The sequence below is a fragment of the Phyllobates terribilis genome, unplaced genomic scaffold (assembly GCF_046119375.1).
Source record: "Phyllobates terribilis strain yellow unplaced genomic scaffold, ASM4611937v1 Scaffold_7__3_contigs__length_470593459, whole genome shotgun sequence".
Taxonomy (NCBI): domain Eukaryota; kingdom Metazoa; phylum Chordata; class Amphibia; order Anura; family Dendrobatidae; genus Phyllobates; species Phyllobates terribilis.
Window position 1 is genome coordinate 112,378,317 of NW_027362767.1, and position 25,006 is coordinate 112,403,322.

At 40.5% G+C, this 25,006-nt stretch overlaps 1 protein-coding gene across 1 annotated transcript in view; it reads right to left on the reverse strand.

Annotated features, from left to right (window-relative positions):
- LOC141153867 (protein transport protein Sec23A) overlaps window positions 1-25,006 on the reverse strand; it is a 246,812-nt gene that overhangs the window by 207,826 nt on the left and 13,980 nt on the right. The window contains exons 2-5 of the mRNA XM_073639099.1: window positions 14,392-14,633; window positions 10,680-10,737; window positions 4,949-5,035; window positions 663-899 (exon numbers count right to left, since the gene is read on the reverse strand). Of these exons, the coding sequence (XP_073495200.1) occupies window positions 663-899; window positions 4,949-5,035; window positions 10,680-10,737; window positions 14,392-14,612 (603 nt within the window). The 5' untranslated portion in view covers window positions 14,613-14,633. The remainder of the gene's footprint in view (window positions 1-662; window positions 900-4,948; window positions 5,036-10,679; window positions 10,738-14,391; window positions 14,634-25,006) is intronic.

Genomic DNA, 25,006 nt, shown 5'->3' on the forward strand with positions numbered 1-25,006 from the left:
CTGCATTGGGGGAACAATATTAGGGGTGAATAAGAAATCAAATGGAACCTATCAGATGATTCATGCTGATCGAACCACGTGCAGAATCAATCAAACAGTGTCTGCATTATTGCAGCTGTGTACAGTATGTTTTATTCTGAAACTCCGCTGGAGTTCAGAGAAAATATACTTTGAAATGTCGTCCAGGGACTATGAATCTCAGAGGACTAATCCGAGAATAGGCCCTGGTACACCCACAAGTGACGTCACTGGACGCCAGGTATTCTGACAACGTGCTCTCCTGCTGGCTTTGTGCATTTTGGACAGTGCAGATTGTGCAGGGACATGCCCAGCCCCTGAAAAGAGCGTCCCTGATGACACTTTGTTACAAGGAGGGGGCAGTGTCTGCGGCAATGACCACCGCCTCTGCCCCCTGATGAAGCTTTGTTTGAGGATCCCAGCATGCACTGGGATTCTCTCACCAAATAGGAAGGAAAAATGAAAAAGCCATTAGATAGTGTAGTGAGGGAAGAATAGGGAATTATTAAATTAAATAATATATTAGTAAATAGTTTAGATCATGGCATTAATTAGATAGGCATTTAGGGGTAAATTACTTCGGACCACCCTTTTAAGTATAGAGAATAAAAACCACATCACAATTACAGATCCCTGACACTCACCTGTAACTGTCTGGCACTAAGGTCTTTTGTTCCACGGAAAACGTAGCTCTTGGAAATGCCCTCACACCCCAACTCATGGACATGCACCATCCTACCAAAGGTGATGAGCCCCACCAGGGCTGTAGGGGGCAGCAGGCTTAGAGACATTTGCATTGACTCCTTCAAAGCCTGAAGGTCTTCATCCTCCATACATGTATCAACAACATAAAGAAAGATCAGAGGCATCTGAGGACCCCGCTGCAAAAAAAAAAGATACAATGGCATATTAATACTTGGAGGCAAAGACTAAATAGTAAAATAACCAATGTGTTTCATCATAATCAGATGCACATCATCATTGGGGTCTGACAAGGACACAAAAATTTCAAAATAGTAGATGCACCGATATGTGAAATTGGTCAAAAATCACAGACAAAAATTGACTTTGGGTAAGTGCATACAACTTTAAGATAATGGTGGACCCACCTGATATCTTGGGTGAAGTCGCTTCAGGAAAAAGCTGGCAGTCCTTTCCCTGAATCGGCTTCTCTGGTGGTTTTGCTGTCGCTTATTGGGGCGTCTTTTCCCTATACTTCCAACTATACAGAGGGGGCGGCTTCCAAATGAAGCCGCCCGAAGAACATACATGTCACTTCTGTTACCCACTTCACGGTTTCCAAACCCTATTGCGGTTAAAGAAATTACACACACTGAACATGTGCACAGCAGCATTGCTTTTACATTGCTGTGCATTATGTTCATTTTTCACAGCAGTTTTGCGGTGCTTTTTCACTTAATTGCAGGTGAAATCTGCCTGAAAAAGAGGTCATGTGCCCATACCCTAATACTGCCTCTACAGAGATCAAAAATCTGGATTATATTGCCAGGTAAAATTCAGCCAACAAAACTCTCTGGGCCCGTTTCATCATTCCTGGGTGGTGGGGAGGGTTTTACGTCACTTTAACTTTTTTGTCTTGTGGTATTTTCTGATGGTTTTTCCACCAAATCCTGCAAAATTAATTTTTTTGCAAAGATAAAAATGTTTTTATTTTCTTTCTTTAACCGGTTTTGTGACTTTTATTTTAGAGGAGTCGAAAAAAATTGCACAAAACTTTTTGGCGCACACAGGGGACTGGAGGACATTCAGGCGGAAATGTTAAAATGTGCCCACAATGGCGAACATAAAAAACACATGTGAACACATAAAAAAAAATCGACTTAAAAAATTAATTTGGTGGAAACAAGAGAAGGCACAAAACACCATAAACACAACAAAATGCCGACGCTAATGCTAAAATGGTTGGGGCTTTCTCTCTCGCCTCCCCGATTATGGCTACTGCACAGGCGCCATTTCTCCTTTCATTATCACATTGTAAAGTAAAGCAGGGGTCTTAGGCTAAGTTCACATGTCCAGTAATCATGTAAAAAAAAAAACGGATCCAGCAGCGATCCGTAATCTTAGCAGGCCAAAAAAGTTGTACAGAAAGAACTTATAAAAAACTGACCGCAATTGGATCCGTCTATGGAAAACAAATCCTTTAAATAGTCATCCATTTTTCTACAATCCTAAAAGTATCCGTTTTTTTGCTTACTGGATCAGTTTCAAATGGAAGACCAGTAGTCATTAGAAAGTGATCCAGTAAGCAAAAAAACAGATCCTTTTCAGAGTGAAGAAAAACAGATGACTATTTAAAGGATTCGTTTTCCATAGACTTCAATGTTAAATTAACAGATCCAGTTGGAATCAGTTTTTTAGCAGGACAAAAAAAAGTTATATGTGCACAACTTTTTTTGTCAATGGATTGCTGCTGGATCCGTCTACAAAACATGTGAACAAAGCCTTAGAGCGGATCTAGCAGCAATGCGTTGATAAAAAAAAAGTTGTGCAGACACAACTTTTTTGTCCGCCTGATCAAAAACTGATTTCAACTGGGTTTGTTTGTTTTTTTTAACATTGAAGCCTACAGCTAACGGATCCATTAAACAGCCATCATTTTTCTTCTATTTGAAATGGATACATTTTTACTAGAAGTAAAATTTAGGACTGATGACTTACTGGAGGTTTAAAATGTGGATAAGTATTTGCTGGATTTCATGCTCTTTCATTATCATTTGCAAAAAAAAAAAAACCAATTTGCAATTTGGAAGATTTATCAGCCTTGAGCTTTCCATTTGTAAGGCAATAGCACCATCTAGTGTCCAAATTAGATATTACATCTCCTTGTTTGGACTTGAAAAGGTCTTTTTTCAACCAACCTGTGTGTTTTGTCTGATATGAGACCACAGTTCAACAACAATAATGTAAATTCAATGAAAATTAGTGCAGCGACACTCTCAAGACTTATACCGTGGCTAAGCAAAAATTGTATTTTATCGGTTCAGTAGTAATAACATGGACAAACTCATTCACACTTCACAATCTAATATAACAATAAAAAGTGCAAGAAACCCAAAGGAGCTCAATCCCCACCATCATCAATACGGGAAAATTCATCACCCACCTTACAAAAGCATATAAAGATGGACATAGGGACTAATGAGGCCAAGGAACATCATCTATATTCTAAAAAAGCTTTGGATTCTGTCCTCCATGCCAGATCGCTTCAATGACGCCGGTATATTACTACTACATAAACGAAGCAAGGATCCATTGCTACTGGCTCATATGGACCAATAGCTCTCCTTAATGTTCATTTTAAGCCATCGACCAAAATGATGGCTGTCATTCTCCAATCTATCCTCCTCCATATAGTAACCTCTTCCCAGATAGGCCTTGTTCATTGCCGCTCAACTACATACAATATTAGGTCAGCAGTTGGCGGTATCATACAAATCAATAAAAAAATTAAGAGACCCCATTCGAATTATCCTTGACGCAATAGGGTGCGGCCTTCGATAGAAATCCTTGCTCACATCTAATCAGAACACTAAAGTTCAGTCTTTTCGGTGTTTCCTTTATCAAGCTTATACGTACTATCTACTCGAACCCATCTTCCGCTCTGTAGATTAATGGAAGACAATAAGACCTATTTCCTATTTTTAGAGGAACACAAGGATCCCCCTTTTTATTTAGATCCGTTACTAAGAACATTACACTCTTTTAAAGGCATACAGCGGCGAACAAAAGTTTTGTATTTTTTTTTTCCAAGTGTGATTACTTGTGTCTGGTTGTTGTGACGCCATTTTCCTGGTGATTTTAGTAAACCGGAAGAAAATGGTTGTCAGCTATAAGGACGAAAATAGTGTTTGACGTTGTTTTATCCCTTTATGTGTTAGTTTTCAACATTTGTTGGGCCAAATGTTTTGCAGATTTTGTCATGGGCAGTTGAATTTTGCCTAAAAAATTGTTTTTTTTGTTATGTGTGTTTTTAGGTTAAAAGATGTCAGGAAGCTTATTATTCTGAGAGCGAAGTCAGGCAAAAGCCAAAAAGAGGTAGATATGGATTTCACCTGATCTCAGAGTCCAGTGTCACGTATATTAAAGAAAGAAAAAGGAGGTTCTGGAACGGCTGACAAACCTAGAAGAGGACGACCACGGAAAACTTCCTCCGGAGTTGATTACATTATTAAGAAAAAGTCCGTATCTGATGTCCATAAAAGTGCTGGACAGATTTCACACGAAATGAATGAAGAATATGGGGTCAAAGGGAGTCGCCAAACTGTGGTGCGATGGCTAAGAGCAGTAGGTTTTCTTTAATTAAATGACCATACCTATATTCAAAAGCATTGTGGGTAAAATTAAGGTCTTGCATGATGACTACTTCATGCGCTTTCACTTCATCACCAGGGAAATGGTATCACAACAACCAGACAGAAGTCATCACACTTTAAAAAAAAAAAATGCAAAACTTTTGGTTGCCACTGTATCTATAGGGATAACTGTCTTGAAGACCTCAGTCTTTGCAGGTGACATTTTTCTTCTTGTGGCTAACCCTAGAGAAGCAATGTCTGACATTTTGTGAATACTTGATCGTTTTATTCCTATATCCGGCTTTAAGTTGACTACTCAAAATCTCAAGCTTTAGCAATTTTTAGGCAAATAACAAGTGAACAACAACAATAGAAGTGGTGTGGGTTTATGTAGAATGGAATAGTCGAGAGTTCTGTAAAATTTGGATGTGATGGTGCATCTGATACGTGAACCAATAATCAGAATATCCGCGATTACCAAGTTCCCTCCTTTGGCCGGGAATTAATTTGTATAACTGCAAGTCAAAAACTATTATGGCTTCAATTCCTGAGGAGTCTAATGTTGATTGTTTTTGACCTAATAAAACAATAAAAATACTAGTTAGGACCTATGTTACCTGGACTACATATTCAATGGTGGAGAACTGCGGAAGGAGTTCTGCGGGTTGGTTCATTTCAGAAATGCCGGCATATGTTGGTGGAAACTGAAACAATAAAAAACATAAAAATCAGAATACATACATTGAGATAGCTTGACCCAAAATAAATTAAAAAACCTCTTAATTAGTTCACGTAAAAATAAAAGTATTTACAAAAAAGGGAAAGTGAAATATAATTTGTATAATTTCAAGTTTAAAAATTTTGCTGATGACCTTCAATAAAAAGTGAAAAAAGCTATACAGTGACAAGCAAAAGGGTAACAATGTTACCATAATTTTATAGACAATCATCTTGGCTATCTCATACATAAATTTGATTTGAAACTATTTAGCATATGATTAGTTATGCAGATTATTGTCATGTCGCTGCATTGTTACTGTTTTGCTTCTGGTGGTGGAAAAATCTTTTTCTTCCTGTATACTACAAATTACGTCCTGTTCTCTTATCCCCTAATAGCGCAGTATGATATTAGGTTGATTCCCAAAGGAAAGGTCACTGGTTCGAATCGAGGAGCAGCCATGAAGATTTCCCAAGAAAAGAGAAACCGCCTTATGCAGCTCATCAATAGCGGTGTCTCAGCCAAGAAAATTGCCAAACTGCATCATGTGAGCGCCACGACAGCAGGAAGAATATGAAATGAAGTCTATCCATTCAAAACCCAAGAGGTGGACATCCAGGCAAAATATCGGAATCAACAAGTAAACTCATCACAAGGTATATTAGTTTTGGTTCGACAAACACGTCAGTGGAGGAGGCTCGTAAGCTTCATAATGGTGAGATCACAGACGTCCAGGCAAGCACTGTGCCACGCATGTTACCCAAGTCTGGAATCGTGGCCAGAAAAGGTGAAGAAGCCTTGACTTCAATATTGTCATAAGAAGAGCGGGCTCGAGTACGAAAAATGAACAGTAGAACATTGCCGATGGGGGATTTGGAGAGATGAGATGAAAGTCAATAGACTAGGCTCTAATGAGTGTGAATGAGTCCAGAGGAAACAAGGGAACAAGGGGCTAACGGATGGAGAAATTGAAGGAACTGTTAAGTTCGGTGGAGGAAGCATGATGATATGGGGTTGTTTCACAGCCAAAGGCTTTGAATACTTGACTAGGATCAATGGTGGTCTCAATGTTGAGCTATATATGAGTATCCTACAAGATGAGTTACTTCGCACACTCAAGTACTATGGGTATGAAAAGGACGACAGTGTTCCAGCAGGGCAAACATCAGAAGCATACGTTGAGACTGGCAAAGAAAGGGTTCAATGACAATGAAGGAGAGGTGCTAGATTGGCCCCCACAGTCCCCAGACCTCAACCCAATTGAACACTTGTGGGTAGAGTTGAGGAAGACGCTATATACATATCCCAAGTGAGCCGGCCAGTATGGACCAACTTTGGGAACGTGTAGAAGAGACCTGGGATCAAATTTCAGTCGAGACATGTTTGAATCTGATCGAGAGCATGAAGGATTCAGGCAGTGTTGAAAGCCAAAAGGTGGATTCACAAAATACTAAACAAATAATAAAAATGACAATTTAGATTTTTAGGAGCAAAACAGTAACATTGCAGTGACATGAGAAGAATCTGCATAACTAATCATATGGTCAATAGTTACAAGTCAATTTTATGTATGAGAAAGCCAAGATGATTGTCTATAAAATGTTGGTAGTCTCATGTTAGAAGCAGTAGTGGATGGTGAGATATGGGGCCTGAAAGACAAAAGTTCACAACATTATTACCCTTTTGCTCGTCAGTGTACTGCTGCTATATCTCAATCTATATTTAAGTTGTGACAACTAATCAGCTTAAGGCAAACCTTAAAGAGGTTGTCCACTACTCGGACAACACCTTCTGAATCCCTAAGTTTACTCAAGGAAAATAATAACACTTATATTCACCTCCGGTACCGATGCTGTTCCAGCAGTGTCAGCACTGTCTCTCCCGGGGATCGAGTGACATAGCTGCTGCTTGCTCATTTCCTCTGGATGTAAGTGATTTGAAGGCAGGAGGAGTGAAGCCAGCGCTGATTGGCCTGAGGGATTGCCTAACATAACAATGTTCCCTGGGACAGACAGTGCCGATGCCGCTGGAACAGCAGATACTTCCGCAGACTTAAGATCTGCGTAGACATGTGTACATCATTTTTCCCTTCCTTTTCACAGCACTTCTATAGGGCCCAGCCGCAGCGGCAGAAAATAGGATCCTTCATCTAGGTCAAAGATTTGATTTTGCTGTAGTTAAATATTCTGGTAAAAAGCATTTGTTGGCACTCCTATGGCACCCAATACCTCAAATCCATGTCACAGTTCAAGCAGGTTTAGGCTCTAGATGACCGGGAAATATCACACAATCCCTGTTCTTTTTTTATGCACAATTTTGTAATTTATATCTTTTATATGTAAAGGATGACAGAATTTTCACTAAAACTTATTTTAAATCAGTGGATACCAATAGTTACATCCATTTTTCCAGTGTACATTATAAAAAATGGCTTACTAATATTCCGCACAATCAATTCCAAAGAATCCGTAGAAACTGTACCACTGAAATAGATTATGACAAACAATCAGAAGTTCTGAAACAGAGATTTATACAGCAGAAATATCCCAAAGATTTGGTATTCAATTCATTCAAACAGGTGAAGGAAAAAAATAATCAAAGTTCATTACTGAGGGAACCAGCACGAAAAAAGAATGAGAATTTTGAGCATGAACTAAAATTCATCACCACATATAATCAACAACATAGGGAAATCAGAGAAATTCTTCAAAAAAATTGGCATATTCTTCAAAATGACCGTTTATTAAATCAGGTCTTACCGAGAAATCCCTCCATAATATTCAGGAGAGCACCTACATTAAGAAATATATTGGCTCCGAGTAAATTACGCAGGCAGGAACCAAATATTGTGGTAGATGGAAAAAAACACTTAGTTACTAAATGTGGCAAGAAGAGCTGCATGTGTTGTAAATCTATTATACATTCCACTGATAATTTCACTTCGGTGGCCACTGGTGAAAATTTCAAAATGTCATATCCCATGTCATGTGAAGCAGATTATGTGATATACGTTATTGAATGTAGTTGCCCTAAACAATATGTGGGCAGAACCACCCAGGCACTACATAATAGACTCAATTCACATAGACATAATATAACCACAGGATTCATGAAACATGGGCTGTCCCGACATATGGTCCTGCAACATAAGCAGGATTACAGGGATCTTAAGATCTTACCTATTGAACATGTCTTGCCTGACACCCCTAATAGGGTGCAATGTCTAAATCGGAAAGAAATGTATTGGATGTATAAACTCAACACTTTGAAGCCACAAGGGCTAAATGAAATCACAGAGGTTTTTATATGAATCTTGAGGTCAGTAATCACATATACCCATTACATACATTTCTAATTCAATTATATATCATGTGTCCACCCCACCCCCTTTTTTATTCCCAATGTATTCTGACACATGGCTCAAACCCCACAATTCCTACAACACAAAATTCGTTATCGTCCATATTCCTGCCATACATATTATATATATTGATAATAACAGAACAGCAAGATTTCTAGCCTTGTAATTCAGCACACCATTGCCTTCCATGCATTTCCCGAGGTCTTCTACACTAACATCTATATACATATGCCATAGCACATTACAAGAACGGAGTATCTCAGCATTCTACAGCCACACAGCCATCTCCTCATTCCCCCACTCTTTCCTCCAACCTGCCCCCTTTTATTTACACTGCTACTGATAACACACATAATATACCATTAGCAGACTAGAACGTCACACGGAGACTAGTTTGCATTTTCTTCTATTCCTCTAGTTCCCTGTCCTCTGTCAGTCAGCCGACGAAGTGTAAGATCCAGCGCAGCGATCTGGAAGCTCTTATCTTCAATACATGGTAATAAACCAAGCCTTCAGGAGTTTACACACTTGCAGTCCTCAGTTATCTCTCCATGTCCGTCCTCCCTCCTTCCCCCCCTTTCCTCACTGACAAACACCTCATACCTAATACACTAGTAGCAGGCTTGCACCTTCTGCCATTCCTTCAGCTCTTGGTTTTCTGCCTGTCAGCTGACAAGGTGTGAGGTCTGGCAGAGCGGTCTGGACGAGGTGTGAGGTCAGGCAGAGCGGTCTGGACGAGGTGTGAGGTCGGGCAGAGCGGTCTGGACGAGGTGTGAGGTCGGGCAGAGCGGTCTGGACGAGGTGTGAGGTCTGGCAGAGCGGTCTGGACACTCTGATCTTTCACACATGATACAAAAGAGCCAGGACTTTGGGATCGCATACACTGCGGTCCTTAATCAACTACAAATGTTTTATCCCATGTGCTTTAATATAAATGTAATTATACATTTGGATGATTACATTTCAGAGATCATTTTAATTATTTGTTCTATGGTTTTCATTTTATTTGCATAAGAGTGTAATTAGTCGATCAATAATTTCATTTAATCTATTTATAAATAATTTCACTGTTTCTCTGTAAACCGTTTGTTGGTCTTGGCGCCAAGAATAACAGCAGGCTTTTTTTCCACGTGTGGTTTTATGTATATAAGACCGCTTGATAAATCGGTCTACATCAGCTATGTACCTGAGGAAGTGGACGGGACGTCCATGAAACGCGTAGTAATCGTAGCTTTTAACAATAAACTACAAGACTGTTTAACTATACAATCTCTTGTCAAATTTCTTCACTACGGAGGAGCGCGGATTTTTTCCCGGCACCTACTTCATCCTACTACAGACTACCTATCTTTTTTAATTGTTTTATTTTTAATGAGGGAAAAAAAGTGGGGTGATTTGAACTTTTGTGGGTATCTTTTCTTTCATATTTTTAAAACATTGAAGGGGTTAAGTTAAAGGTGCCAGAATTCTAGCGTAACTTGGGCAAAAAATAAATGCTTTTCATGATTTGCAACATATCTGTAGGTGTTTTAGACATGTTCTGCTCCATGTCCAACATATGCGCACAGCTGTTGTAAAAAAGAGGTGCAGTTTCTCAAAAAAGTGGAGTGGCCAAGATTCTAAAACTGTGCGCCAAAAAATTTCTGACCAGAAGTAACCCAACTAATAAGTGGTGTAAACTTGAAGAAGACAGTCTTAATGCACCACTCCAGCCTTTTTTCTTTTTTTTCAACGCTAGAGTGGCGCTTTAAAGCTAAGCCCCTTGCCCCCGGTCATATACTCACCCTCTGGCGTCTTCACAGTTTTTTCAGTGCCACTCCGGTCTCTCTGCGCCATCTTGTGACAGTAGTTTCTGACTGGTCAGTCAGAAACGGATGACGATGGAAGGTGAGTGTCAGACAGGGGGCAGGGGAATTACATTTAAAGCACCACTCCAGCGGTGCAATAAAAAAAGAAAATGCTGGAGTGGTGCTTTACAATAGCAAGAGTCCAAACGATGGCCGGCACTCACATCTTCTTAAAAGAATTGCTTTATTGATCCAGTAGTATAAAAGGCACAAAAAATAATTGAACACAACAGCACAAAAATTAAAGAGGCAGAAAAGTAATATCCACTGCACTCCCAGACCTACATGGTCCTTTGTGAAGCCTGACACAGTCAATCCGTGTCACTCACAGGACTGATTTTAGTGTCCTTGATCACCTTCTTTGGCATGTTGCCCTCGGACCACAAAAGCTTGTATATGACAGACTTACTAACATGTCTCACCTGATTTCGCTGGTAACAGAAGTTGCAGGCCCAGAGCTTTGCCCGATAGTCCACTTGACTGCAATGCAAAAGATACACGATCACACAATTAAAATGGAAAGTGTATGTTCAACTTCAGAGGCAAATAAACTTGAGCAATTCTAAATTCACTACCCCAAATCTACACTGAACCCAGTATTCCAAAACTTAAGTTACATTCAAAAGCAATTCAGCAAAATTTAATGTTTCCTATTGATGAAAAACATCATCATCATCATTCATGTAGGGAACCAAGAGAGTTCAAGAATTACCAAAAGAGTTGAGAATAGACTGAACAGAGGTTGGATAGAGAAATAGTTGGACCTCATGTGGGCTATGTTCCCACATGTTGGGTTTTTCAGCGTTATTTGCTGCAGAGTTTCAGCTGCGTTTTGCAGTACCAGCAAAGTCTATGAGAAACCAGAATTCTCTGATCACACATCATGGTTTTTTGTTGTTGCGTATTTTGTGCCTTGGTTGGGTTTTTGGAAATCCCAACCAAGAGCATGTCACTTCTTTCACCATTTTTCTGTGTTTTTTCACCCATAGGAAGTAATGGGTGGTGAAAAAAACACTGAAAAAAAGCAACAAAATTTGCATCAGCATTTTTGATGTCAAAATAGAAAGGGGTTCTTTTTTTTCACAGAACTTTATGTATAGAGACAAAAGGACAGTGAAAAAATGCTGAAAAAACGCAGCTGATTTCCAGCCAGAGATTAGGTTTTGCTGCAGATTTGTGACGCTGAAAAACCCAACATGTGTGAACATAGGCTTACAATGTTTCTGGGCATCATCTGAGCAGGTCAGTCGTCCAAACCCGATACAACCATTAAAAAAGATTAGGAAGTCGCCACAGTCAGCAGTACTTTCAACAAACTTTGCATAAAACAATATATACATATATACAGTGCTCAACATAACTGAGTACACCCCCTTTGAAAAGTAATTTTTTAAAGCGCACCACTCCAGTGTTTTGTTTTTTTATTTCACAGCTGGAGTGGAGCTTTAAATGTAAGCCCCCTGCCCCGTCATATACTCACCGTTCACCGCCTTCATCGGTTTCCCCGCCACTCAAATTGGTCTCCTGTGAAAAGTGACCTGTCGGCAGCTACAGTGTTTCATGGAGCGGCGCGGAGGTCACTTTTCAATACAAGTCTATGAAAGCCTCGTTCTACCTCTCATAGACTTGTATGGTGCCACCGGACCGGAGCGGTGCTGAAAACCAGGGAAGATGCCAGTAGGGGAGTATATGACCGGGGGCAGGGGGGCTTGTATTTAAAGCACCACTCCAGCGCTGAAAAACAAAATGCTGGAGTGGTGCTTTAATCAATATCTCACCAAAGCACCACTCCAGCGTTGAAAAACAAAATGCAGGAGTGGTGCTTTAATCAATATCTCACCAAAGCACCACTCCAGCGCTGAAAAACAAAATGCTGGAGTGGTGCTTTAATCAATATCTCACCAAAGCACTACTCCAGCGCTGAAAAACAAAATGCTGGAGTGGTGCTTTAATCAATATCTCAGCAAAGCACCACTCCAGCGCTGAAAAACAAAATGCTGGAGTGGTGCTTTAATCAATATCTCAGCAAAGCACCACTCCAGCGCTGAAAAACAAAATGCTGGAGTGGTGCTTCAATCAGTATCTCACTAAATACAAAAACTATTTCCAAAATTTTGACAAGACTGAGTTTCATAGAACATTTTTTTAACCCAAAACATAAAAGTTACGTTAATAATATAACTTTCATTAAAAAATCATCAGTTTTACTGAAATCAGTTGATGCAAAAATGAGTACACCCCACATGAAAAACTACTACATCTAGTATTTTGCATGACCTCCACGATTATTAAGGACAGCACCAAGTCTTCTAGGACTGGAATTGACAAGTTGGCGACATATTGCAATATCTTTATTTTTCCATTCTATAAGAACGACCTGGATGGTGGATGGGAGTGCTCTATCCAGCCAGAGGTGAAAAGATGTCATTGGTCCAAACAATAGCAATCACGACTCAGCAATCAGGAAGTCTAAAGGGTGGGGTGAGGAGTGGATCAACCATTTCAAGAGGACTTTTGGCCAATTTTTTCAAGTTGAACTGGACACATGATGTAATAGCGGATGCAAAGTGGAATAAAACTTTTTGGTTTGTTTTTAATTTCGCCTCTCCGTTGCGGAGAGTTCAAGAGGGTGTTAGCAGCTGGCAACACATGCAGGGAGAAGCACAAGCCCCCAAGGAAAACACCCACTTGGACTTAAAGGGGTTTTCCCATGAACAAAGTTAATTTTAAATCAACATTTTAATGAATAGATCTTGGAATAATAATAATTTCCACAATGAGATGTGTTTAAATAAAATGTTCCTGCGCTGAGATAATCTTATAAATGTGCCTCTGCTGTGTACTGTGTAATGGCTGTGTCTGACCGGGTACAGAACATGGTCTGATCATACCACAGCTCCTGGCCAGGGGGAGAAACAAAAGAGTATACAGACAGGACAGCATGGGACCGCAAATGATTCTTTCTTTGAAGTAAAACATTGTTTAAAAACAGACAGGGAAATGTTTTACCTCACAGAAAGAATCAGCTGTGATCCCGGGCTGTCCTGTCTGTATACTCTTTTGCCTCCTCCTCTGCCCAGGAGCTGTGGTATGATCAGACCATGTTCTGTACCCGGTCAGACACAGCCATTAAACAGGGGCACATTTATAAGATTATCTCAGCACAGGAACATTTTATTTAAACACATCCAATTGTGGAACTTATTATTATTCCAAGATCTATTGATTAAAATGAACTTTATTCAAGGGAAACCCCATTTAACTAAAGTTAAATATCTCCACAACGGGGAGGCAAGATTAAAAACAAACAAAGTTTTATCCCGCTCTGCAGCCACTATTATATTGTGTGTCCATTTTAACATGAAAAATTTGGTGAAAGGTCCTTCTGTAAGTACTTCTGGTCCATAGGACAGACTCGTACTGTACTTAAAGGGGTATTCCCATCTCCAAGATCCTATCTCAATATGTAGTAGGTGTAATAATAATAATATTAGTAAGTACCTCCAATTAGAAATGTAGTATAGTTCTTCTGATTCGCTATGTCGTTTACCCCATGTGCAGGGCATTGCAGTAGCCTAGGTATCCATGGTTACCACCACTAAGAGCTGTTTAACTAACTGTCACTATGAGTGGTCATGACCACTGGAATAAAACAGCAATAGTGAAAAACTGTTTTTTTTTAAGGACTCCATGATGCAGGGTTTATTCCAGGAATATAAGTTAGCCTAGCTCCTGTAATAATAAATGTGCACTATGTTCCGTCCTCCATGCGAGTGATGACGTATCGTTACAGAATGAAAGCAGCTCTGTTCACCTGGTGCACAAGGTTCTACTTTACTTGTTCCAGAAACTACAACATAGGCCCAAATGGGAATATACGCCATTCATCACACATATTTGTCTTCTACAATATTAAACCACTGGCCCCATCGCTAGCTGCATGGCTCCTATCTAATAATTCAACTTTTAATCTTATCCTATGAGATGTTCGGCAAGGCAATTGCCCCGAGTTAGAGGGAAAACTTCGTCCCGACATTCTCCGACCTCTTGAAGTTTAGCACCCTTTTATGAAAGCCTCTAGACTTTCTTGAACCTGTATACTGAATTAATTTTGCCTGGTATAAGAGCACCTACCAGAGAGGATTAAGAACTGCTCGGCAAGTGGTTCTGCTGCACAGGACAGGCTCATACTGTATCGGGGGCAGGTCTGGCCTCTCTTTTAGCGGAGTGAAGAGGGTGGCTACAGGAACCACCATTCGAGTGGCCTCTAAGCGACTTGATGGCCACACGTTCCAACTGAAACGGACTCCATCCCTGTCTTCGTTCTGCTGGATAAACTCCAAGAAGGTGGCCATGGTAGAGTGTTCAAACAAAACCTAAAACAAATGAATATGTTTAATGGAACAGATACATGTGAAATTTAGCAAATATGAGATTCTACATGTGTCTGAAAATGAAGTTTATTTAGTGTTTAGCTATAGGAGTCACAGCTGCTCATGGCCAGCCCCCTGCCCAGGGGTCCCTCACACCACACTAGCGTCGGTAGTAGCACAGGGCAAGCACCATACTCAACTAGATTTGTGTCCTAAGAACGCAGGTACCATTGGATACTCCAGTGCGTCGGGGGGAGTCTCCAGCTCCGTGTTCTGCCATTTTTCTTCACAGAACACAGATCACTGTGTGCATGAAAAAGATGCTGATGGTTGCCATGGCAACCCGATGCCAATTAGTGACCACAGGGATCTGCCAGCTATGGTGGCCTGACATAAGTATAGTCTAACAAGCCATGTGTCAGGTCTCATGCACTAGAGTGCAGTAGACCAGCAGTTAAAAACTAAAATGTCCAAGGCTCACAGTGGGACTTTGCGAAAAAGTAAAAAAAATAAAAAATAAAAAAAATTCAATAAATTTAGTAAAAATGTGAAAAACGCACACAAAAAAGAATCACTGCAAAATATTTTGCCATTAAAAAACGCAAATGTTATATACAAACAAAATAAAGTGCACCTAATTAGAATCGCCATACGTGCAAAAAACATAGCTAGAAAACTGTCTCATTATTTAAGCAGTACAGAGAACACCGTTAAAAAAAAAACAAAAAAAAAACACACACCAAAACTTAACTTTTTCACCATACTGGAACACAAAAATTGGAATATAAAGCTATCAAAATGTCATATGTACAAAAAAAAAAAAAATTGGTTTAATTGAAAACGTAAACTAATCCCACAAAAAAATGAGCCCTCATACAATTCTGATGGCGGAAAAATAAAATTATAGCTTATAGAATTCAGATGTGTAAACACAAAAAAGCGACATAAGTCTAGTATTGCTGTGATCCAAATAATAAAATGGACTGCATAAAAAGCATAAATAAAAACAATTCCTAAATTGCTGAAGGGTTTTTTTCTGCCTCGGAAAAATCGGAATAAAAAGAGATAACAAAATGCTATGTGCCAATGAAATTTTTTATTTGATAATCGCTTTAACGTGCAATTTTCAGTCTACAACATGCAATACATGCTTATTTGTGTTAGACACCAGTAGGGTTAAAATAGTCACTACATCCCTAGAAGAATTCCCTGTGGGGTCTAATTTCCAAAACCGAGTCACTTTGGAAGTTTTCTGCTGTTCTGGGACCTTCTGCAAATGACTTCCGTAAACTACTTCACTTTGAATTTTTATGCCCTTAAAACAGATAGTCACACCACACAAAATAATTAATAAAGAACATTTACCGTACGTCTACTTTATGTCAGATTCATTTTTGAAACAACTTTTTCTTTTGTTTGGTTGTTAGAAGGGTTAAAAGTTTAGCAGCAAGTTTTTTTTCAATGACTTTGAGGGGCCTACAGTGGTGGCCAAAAGTATTGGCACCCCATGCAATGCTGTCAGATTGCAATCATTTTCAGGAAGAAACTGAGTATTATCACAAATTCTTTGGTATTATTCTCTTCATTTAATTTGCTTGCAAGGAAAAAACACAAAAGAGAATGAAGCAAAAATCAAATCATTGATTATTTCACACAAAACTCCAAAAATGGGCCAGACAAATGTATTGGCACCCTCAGCCTAATACTTGGTTGCACAACCTCTAGCCAAAATAACTGCGAACAACCGCTTCCGGTAACCATCAATGAGTTTCTTACAATGCTCGGCTGGAATTGTAGACCATTCTTCTTTGGCAAACTGCTCCAGGTCCCTGATATTTGAAGGGTGCCTTCTCCAAACTGCCATTTTGAGATCTCTCCACAGGTGTTCTATGGGATTCAGGTCTGGACTCATTGCTGGCCACCTTAGAAGTCTCCAGTGCTTTCTCTCAAACCATTTTATAGTGCTTTTGGAAGTGTGTTTTGGGTCATTGTCCTGCTGGAAGACCCATGACCTCTGAGGGAGACCCAGCTTTCTCACACTGGGCCCTACATTATGCTGCAAAATTTGTTGGCAGTCTTCAGACTTCATAATGCTATGCACACGGTCAAGCAGTCCAGTGCCAGAGGCAGCAAAGCAACCCCAGAACATCAGGGAACCTCCGCCATGTTTGACTGTAGGGACCGTGTTCTTTTCTTTGAATGCCTCTTTTTTTCTCCTGTACACTCTATGTTGATGCTTTTTCCCAAAAAGCTCCACTTTTGTCTCATGTGACCAGAGAACATTCTTCCAAAACGTTTTAGGCTCTCTCAGGTAAGTTTTGGCAAACTCCAGCCTGGCTTTTTTATGTCTCGGGGTAAGAAGTGGGGTCTTCCTGGGTATCCTACCATACAGTCCCTTTTCATTCAGACGCCGACGGATAGTACGGGTTGACACTGTTGTACCCTCGGACTGCAGGGCAGCTTGAACTTGTTTGGATGTTAGTCGAGGTTCTTTATCCATCATCTGCACAATCTTGCGTTGAAATCTCTCGTCAATTTTTCTTTTCCGTCCACATCTAGGGAGGTTAGCCACAGTGCCATGGGCTTTAAACTTCTTGATGACACTGCGCCCAGAAAACACAGGAACATTCAGGTCTTTGGAGATGGACTTGTAGCCTTGAGATTGCTCATGCTTCCTCACAATTTGGTTTCTCAAGTCCTCAGACAGTTCTTTGGTCTTCTTTCTTTTCTCCATACTCAATGTGGTACACACAAGGACACAGGACAGAGGTTGAGTCAACTTTAACCCCTTTATGACATAGGGAGTATTAGTACGTATCTGTGCCCTGGGACTTATGGACCAGATACGTATTTATACGCCCTGGCGATTTCACCTGCACACAGGCTGTGCGGGCGCGATCGCCGCCGGGTGTCAGCTGATTGTCACAGCTGACACCCGGTGCTATGTGCAGGGAGCAGTCCCGCACCGCTCCCGGCACATTATCCCCCGCAATGCTGCGATCGAAGTCGATTGCAGCATTGCAGTGGCAAGGGGAGGTGATCGGTATACTCACCTCCTCTTCCGGCCTCCAGCGCTGTCTGCCGTGGCTTCCAGGATGTTGCCATGACGACCCGATGTCGTCATGACAACATCCGGGTCACCAGACAGCAGGAAGATTTTTTGGACATGCGCAGTGCATCTCCAAACTATCTTCTACCTGTCCAGCGCTGACAGCCTGCATGGCACAGGGATGGTGCTCCATTCCTGTGCCATGCAGGCGATCAGAGAAAAAAAAGTGAAAGTCCCAGAGTGGGACAAAGTAAAAAAGTAAAAAAAGTGTCATAAAGTGAAAAAAAAAATAAATAAAATAAAAATTAAAAAATATATAAAAAAAAAATAATAATAATCCACCAAAAATAAAAATATAATGTACCCATCAATAAATATTATTATAAAAAAAAACAAAAAAAACAACAAAAGTACACATATTTGGTATCCGGAAAGACCTGACCTATAAAACTGTCCCACTAGTTAACCCCTTCAGTGAACACGGTATAAAAAAAAAAAAAAAAAAAAACGAAGCAAAAAACAATGCTTTATCATCATACCGCCAAACAAAAAATGGAATAACACGCGATCAAAAAGACGAAAATAAATAAAAATGGTACCACTGAAAACATCATCTAGTCCCGCAAAAAACAAGCTGCCATACAGCTCCATCAGCCGTAAAATAAAAAAGTTATAGCTCTCAGAATAAAGCGATGCTAAAAAATATTTTTTTTCTATAAAATTGCTTTTATTATGAAAAAGTGCAAAACATAGAAAAACAATATAAATGTGGTACCGCTGCAAACGTACTGACCCGAAAAATAAAGCTGCCTTATCAATTTTACCACACGCAGAACAGAATAAAAAAAAATAAAAATTCCTGAATTGTTGTTTTTTGTTTATTCTGCCTCCCAAAAATCGGAATAGAAAGGGATCAAAAAATGTCACGTGCCTGAAAATGGCACCAATAACAACGTCAACTCATCCCGCAAAAAGCAAGCCATCACATGACTCTGTCTGCCAAAATCTGGAAAAATTATAGCTCTCAAAATATGGCGATGCAAAAACTAGATTTTACAAAAAATGCGTCTTTTAGTGTGTGACAGCTGTTAGTCATAAAAACCCCATATGATTCTGGTATCACTGTAATCGCACCGACCCGAAGAATAAAGTCGTCTAATCACTTATACCGCACGAGGAACGGCGTAAAAAATAAACTCTCGGGTTAGGGTTGTGCTAGGGTTAGGGTTGTGCTAGGGTTAGGGCTGGGTTTGGGGTTAGGGTTGTGATGGGTTTGGGATTCTTTTTCAAAAGTAAGAAAAAAAGATGACGATATGGCGACTAGTGTTGAGCGCAAGTGCTCGCTACTTGAGTTTGCATCGAGTGCTCTGGTATGCATTGAGTATCGTGGGTATTTGAGTGACATGCTCGAGTCTCCGCCCCATATGCTTCACGGCCAAAAAAACTTTGCGGGGATTGCCTGCTATGCACGAGCGATCCCCGCATGTTTTTTTTGGGGGTGTTTAATAACCGTGAAACATGCGGGGCAGGGACTCGAACATGTCACTCGAGCACACGCAGTACATGGTGCATACCTGAGTACCCGATGCAAACTCAAGTAGCGAGCACTTGCGCTCAAGACTAATGACAACTTATTCAATATGATGAGCTAATGTTATCAAATTCTGTGTCGTACCTCAGGGTTCAAACTGTTCACTATACCCCTTAATAAAATCCTTGAGGGGTATAGTTTCCAAAATGGGGTCACTTGTGGGGGAGCTCCACTGTTTAGGGACATCAGGGGCTCTCCAAACGCAACATGGTGTCCGCTAACAATTTGAGCCGATTTTCCATTCAATTTGTTAGCAGACACCATGTTGCATTTGGAGAGCCCCTGTGTGCCTAAACATTGGAGCTCCCCCACAAGTGACCCCATTTTGGAAACTAGACCCCCCAAGGCACCTATCTAAATGAAAAAGTGAAAAAAACCAACACTTTTTCATTTTTACGAATCAATTTGTGAAGCACCTGGGGGTTCCAAGTGCTCACTATGCATCTAGATAGGTGCCTTGGGGGGGTCTAGTTTCCAAAATGGGGTCACTTGTGGGGGAGCTCCAATGTTTAGGCACACAGGGGCTCTCCAAACGCAACATGGTGTCCGCTAACAATTTGAGCCGATTTTCCATTAAAAAAAATTGGGTCTAAAGTAACATTTTTGTGAAAAAAGTTAAATGTTTATTTTTTTCTTCCACATTCCAAAAATTCCTGTGAAGCACCTGAAGGGTTAATAAAGTTCTTGAATGTGGTTTTGAGCACCTTGAGGGGTGCAGTTTTTAGAATGGTGTCACTTTTGGGTATTTTCTGTCATAAAGACCTCTCAAAGTGATTTCAAATGTTGGAAAAATGAGAAATCGCTGGTCAACTTTTAACCCTTATAGCACCCTAACAAAAAAAAATTTTGGTTCCAAAATTGTGCTGATGTAAAGTACACATGTGGGAAATGTTATTTATTAAGTATTTTGTGTGACATATCTCTCTGATTTAAGGGCATAAAAATTCAAATTTTGAAAATTGCAAAATTTTCGCCTAATTTCCGTTATTTTTTTTTTAACACAAATAAACACAAGTGATATCGAAGAAATTTTACCAAAATCATGAAGTACAATATGTCACGAAAAAATAATCTCAGAATTAGGGGGATCCGTTGAAGCGTTCCAGAGTAATTACCTCATAAAGTGACAGTGGTCAGAATTGTAAAAATTGGCCCAGTCATTAACGTGCAAACCACCCTCGGAGGTAAAGGGGTTAATCCATGTTAACTGGCTGCAAGTGTGATTTAGTTATTGCCAACACCTGTTAGGTGCCACAGGTAAGTTACAGGTGCTGTTAATTACACGAATTAGAGAAGCATCACATGATTTTTCAAACAGTGCCAATACTTTTGTCCACCCCCTTTTTTAGGTTTGGTGTGGAATTATATCCAATTTGGCTTTAGGACAATTCTTTTTGTGTTTTTTCATTGAAGACAAATTAAATGAAGATAATAATACCAAAGAATTTGTGATTGCAATCATTTTCAGGAAGAAACTGAGTATTATCTGACAGAATTGCAGGGGTGCCAATACTTTTGGCCACCACTGTATATACCATTAAACCCCTGATAAATTAATGCAAAGTGGTGCCGAAAAAAATAAAAATTACATTTTTGTTTAATACAATGTTGCTCTATCCCCAAATTTTTCATTTTCACAAGTGTTAAAGGAGAAAATAGACCCCACAATTTGTTGAGCAATTTATTCTGAGTACATTGATACCTCATATGTGATCGGAAACTACTGTTTGGGCGCGTGTCAGGGCGAAGAAAGGAAGGAGCACAATTGATGTTTTGAATGCAAATTTGGCAGCAATAAATTGTGGATGCCATGTTACATTTGCAGAGCTCCAGAGGTGCCAAAACAGCAGAAACCCCCAACAAGTGACCCCATATAGAAAACTACACTCCTAGAGGAATTCATATATGGGTGTGATGTGTATTTTGAACCAACAGAGGCTTCACAGAATTTTATAATGGGTCGTGAAAACGGAATTTTACTTTTTTTTTTCCACAAAAATGTTGCTCTAGCCCCAAATTTCTCATAGCAGAAACAGGAGAAAATGGACATTGCAGTTTTGTTATGCAATTACTCTTGAGTACGCCAATAAGTGGTCAGAAACTACTGTTTGGACAAATTTTAGGGCTCAAAAGGAAGCAGCAAAATTTTCCGTTTTGTTTGCTAGAACAGATTACGGATGCCACGTCATATTTGGAGAACTTTTGAAGGTGCCAAAAAAGGAGAAACCCACTACAATTTACATTTTTTTGAAAACTGCTCCCCTTATGGAATATATCTAGGAGTGTGTTGAGGATTTTCAATCCACAGGTACTTAGCAGAATTTTATAACATTGGGCTGTGAAAATGAAATATGTTTTTCCACTAACATATTGCTTCAGCCTCAAGACTTTAACTTTAGAAAGGGCCAATAGTAGAAAATAGACCAACTAATTTGTTACTCTATTTCTCTTGAGGATGCCTATACACAGTTGGAAACTACTTTTCAGGCACAGTGGAAAGTTCAGAAAGGAATGAGGGCCATATTGAAGTACAGATTTTTCTGGAAAGGTTTGTGGGGTCACTGAGGTGCCACTGAGCACCCCCATCCTATTAAGGATCCCATTTTACAAACTACACCCCTCAATGAATTAATCTGAGTGCAGTGAGCATATTGACAGTACAGGACTGTCACAGAACTTTATACCATAGGGCAGTGAAGAGAAAATAATACAATTTTTACAACTAAATTGTTATTTTAGCCCCACGTATTACATTTCCACAAAGAGCAAAAGGTGAAAATGGCCCCAAATTTTGTTAAGACAATTTCTTTCAGACGTAACAGTACCCAAAATGTGGCGGTACAGTATTGTTTGGCCACACGGCAGGGATCGAGAGGGAAGGAGGGCTATTTGACTTTTGGAGCGCAGATTTTCCTACAATAGTTTGCAGACTCCATTTGCAAAGCCACTAAGTGCCAGAAAAGCAGAAACCCCATCAAATGACCCCATTTTTTATATTAAACCTGTTTGAGAATTCATCTAAGGGTCTAGTGATGATTTTGACTCCATGGGAGTTTTCCAGAAACAAGCGGGCTGTGTATGTTGCTGAATGAAAACTGCAAAAATATGCCAATGTAGTGCCCAATACATTGTAGTGCCTCATACATTCTGCCCAGCTGTTCTTCTGGAGACATGCACCCCGTAAATTGTTAAATTGGCTCTCCACGCTACATGAATGGCAAACATGTGGACACTAACTGCGGTTTAGGCACACTATGGGACTCATTAGGGATGGTGACATTTGGATTTGGTAGAACAGATTTTACTTGATTTCTTTTTGGGCAAGCCATCTCACTTTACCAGAGCCTTTGAGCTACTAGTAACATGGAAACCCCCTATAATTCTATTGACAAACCTGAGTGCTGGCTTGTTTTTGGTAGGTTGAGTTAAAGTTTTTATTGGTAACATTTTAGGATACATAACATTATGGATAATTTTTAAGGCTAAGTAAAAGTGAACCAGTCAGCGACACATGCTGCCCAATCTGGCTGTGTTATGTCAACCAGGTATGGTTGACTCTGAAACGCTGCGGCGTTTTCGGAGAAAAACATACTTTAATACCCAACGGGGGCTGAGACTACACTATAGACTTGTCAAACAGGCGGGTCCCCGGTGGCTTTTTCCCGCCTGCTGCCAGATCTCTGCCTATACTCACATGTAGGCAGAGACCTGTATCTCCAGGGCAGCGGGCGGGAAGAAGCCAACGGGGACCTGCCTGTTCGACAAGTCTTTAGTGTGGTCTCAGTCCCCAGTAGATATTAAAGCATGTTTTTCTCCGAAAATTCAGCAGCGTTTCAGAGTCAAGCATACCTGGCTGGGATAATACAGCCAGTGCTTGATACATGCTGCCCACTTGACACATGCTGCCCACAGATTGGCCGGCACGTATCAGCTGACAAGTTCACTTTAAGATTTATCCTGCGCTCTATGCTGAATATTTACATCAGGATTTATGTCTAAATCACCGAAATACGTGGTGTGCAAATGGAATCCTGAATGGATCCATTCACTATAATGAGGCAGCAGAGTTACTCTGGACCCCGTCTGGCCTCTGTAGAGGCAGTAGAGAGTATTGGATAGAAACACGGATGTAAGTGATCAGTATAGAGCATGGGTAAGTGTGGACCGAGAGAAATTGCGATTTTTGGGAGGCAGAATGAACCAATCAACAGCAGTTCAAGAATTGTTTTAATTCTTACTTTTTTTCTGATCTTCACCATGAAATGTAACTGATAAAACTGCTTTAGACTATGTGCACACGGTGCGTTTTCACGCAGAAATGCAACAAAAATGTTAGGTAATCTGTGCGCCAGCTAATGCAATGAGAATCCTGAAGTGCTGTGCACATGATCAGGAATTTTCCTGTCAGGATTCTCATTGCGTTTAAATCTGCAGCATGCGTTTCTGAAGTGTTTTTCACCCATAGGCTCAAATTGAGTCAGTCAAATCCACCTTATAGACACCCTCCATTACTAACCTGGGCTTCATGTCAGCTGCCAATATAAGGCTGACATGAACCCCAACCTTATTACCCCACTCGCCACCGCTACACGGCAGTGGGAAGAGAGGAGGCTAAGCGCCAGACTTGGTGCATCTTACGGATGCACCATTTCTGGGGCTGCTGAGAGCTGATATTATTAGCCGCAGAGGGGGCTAGTATCCATGGCCCCTTCCCTGTCTATTAATATCAGCCCGCAGCTGTCTGTCTAGCCTTTTCTTGTTAGATTGATTTTATAGGGGACCCTACGTCAATTTTTTTCTGGGGTCCCAGTGTAATCTAGCCAGTAAAGCCTAAGCAAACAGCTGTGGGCTTTTATTACTAGCCAGGGAACATTTTTGATTACTGGCCCCTTTCCCGGCTACTAATATAAGCTCCCAGCGGTCAAATTCCCTCTACTGGTTATGAAAATGAAGCAGGAGCCCACGTCATTTTTTTTTATTTTAGGCTATGTGCTCACAATCCGGACGTAGCCGCGCTTTGGATGCAGCATATTTTTGCTGCGTCCAAAACGCTGCATTCTATTGAACACAGGTAAATCCACATGTGTTCACTGAACCATGCAGATTTACAGCATTCAATACATTCTAGTGGTCAAATTTCTGTTGCACAAACTAGCGACTCTGCAAGAGAATTTGACATGCTGTGGCCCTGAAAGACGCGCCGCATGTCAGTGTCCACGGGTAATCCGCAGCCTCAGGTGCACGCATAATGGACATGGGATTTCAAGAGATCCCATCCACTATACTGTAACATCTGGATGTTGCGGTTTTGACGCTGCATAAATACGCAACTTCAAACCCGCAGCGTCTCCTGATCGTGGGCACGCACCAAACTCACCCGCAGCAAGTCAATTTCTGTAGCAGAGAAGCTAGTCTCCGCTGCAGATTTTGACCAATTGAAATGTCATTATATGTGGTGGATCCGCATGTATTGACAACAAAAGTGCGGCATTAGAACACAGTGTTTGGATGCAGCTAAAATGCGCTGCGTCCAAAGCGCTTCTGGTTGCTGATCGTGGGGATATAGCAGGTAAACAAACAGCTGTGTGCTGTTATTAATAGCCAGGGAACATGTTTGCCTAATGGCACCTTCCTAGGCTAAAAATAGCAGCTCTCCACTGCCCCAGAAATGACATGAATGGGAATGCTAATGACATTGGGTTTATGGGATTAGCTGACACCTAGACTTTTGTTTAG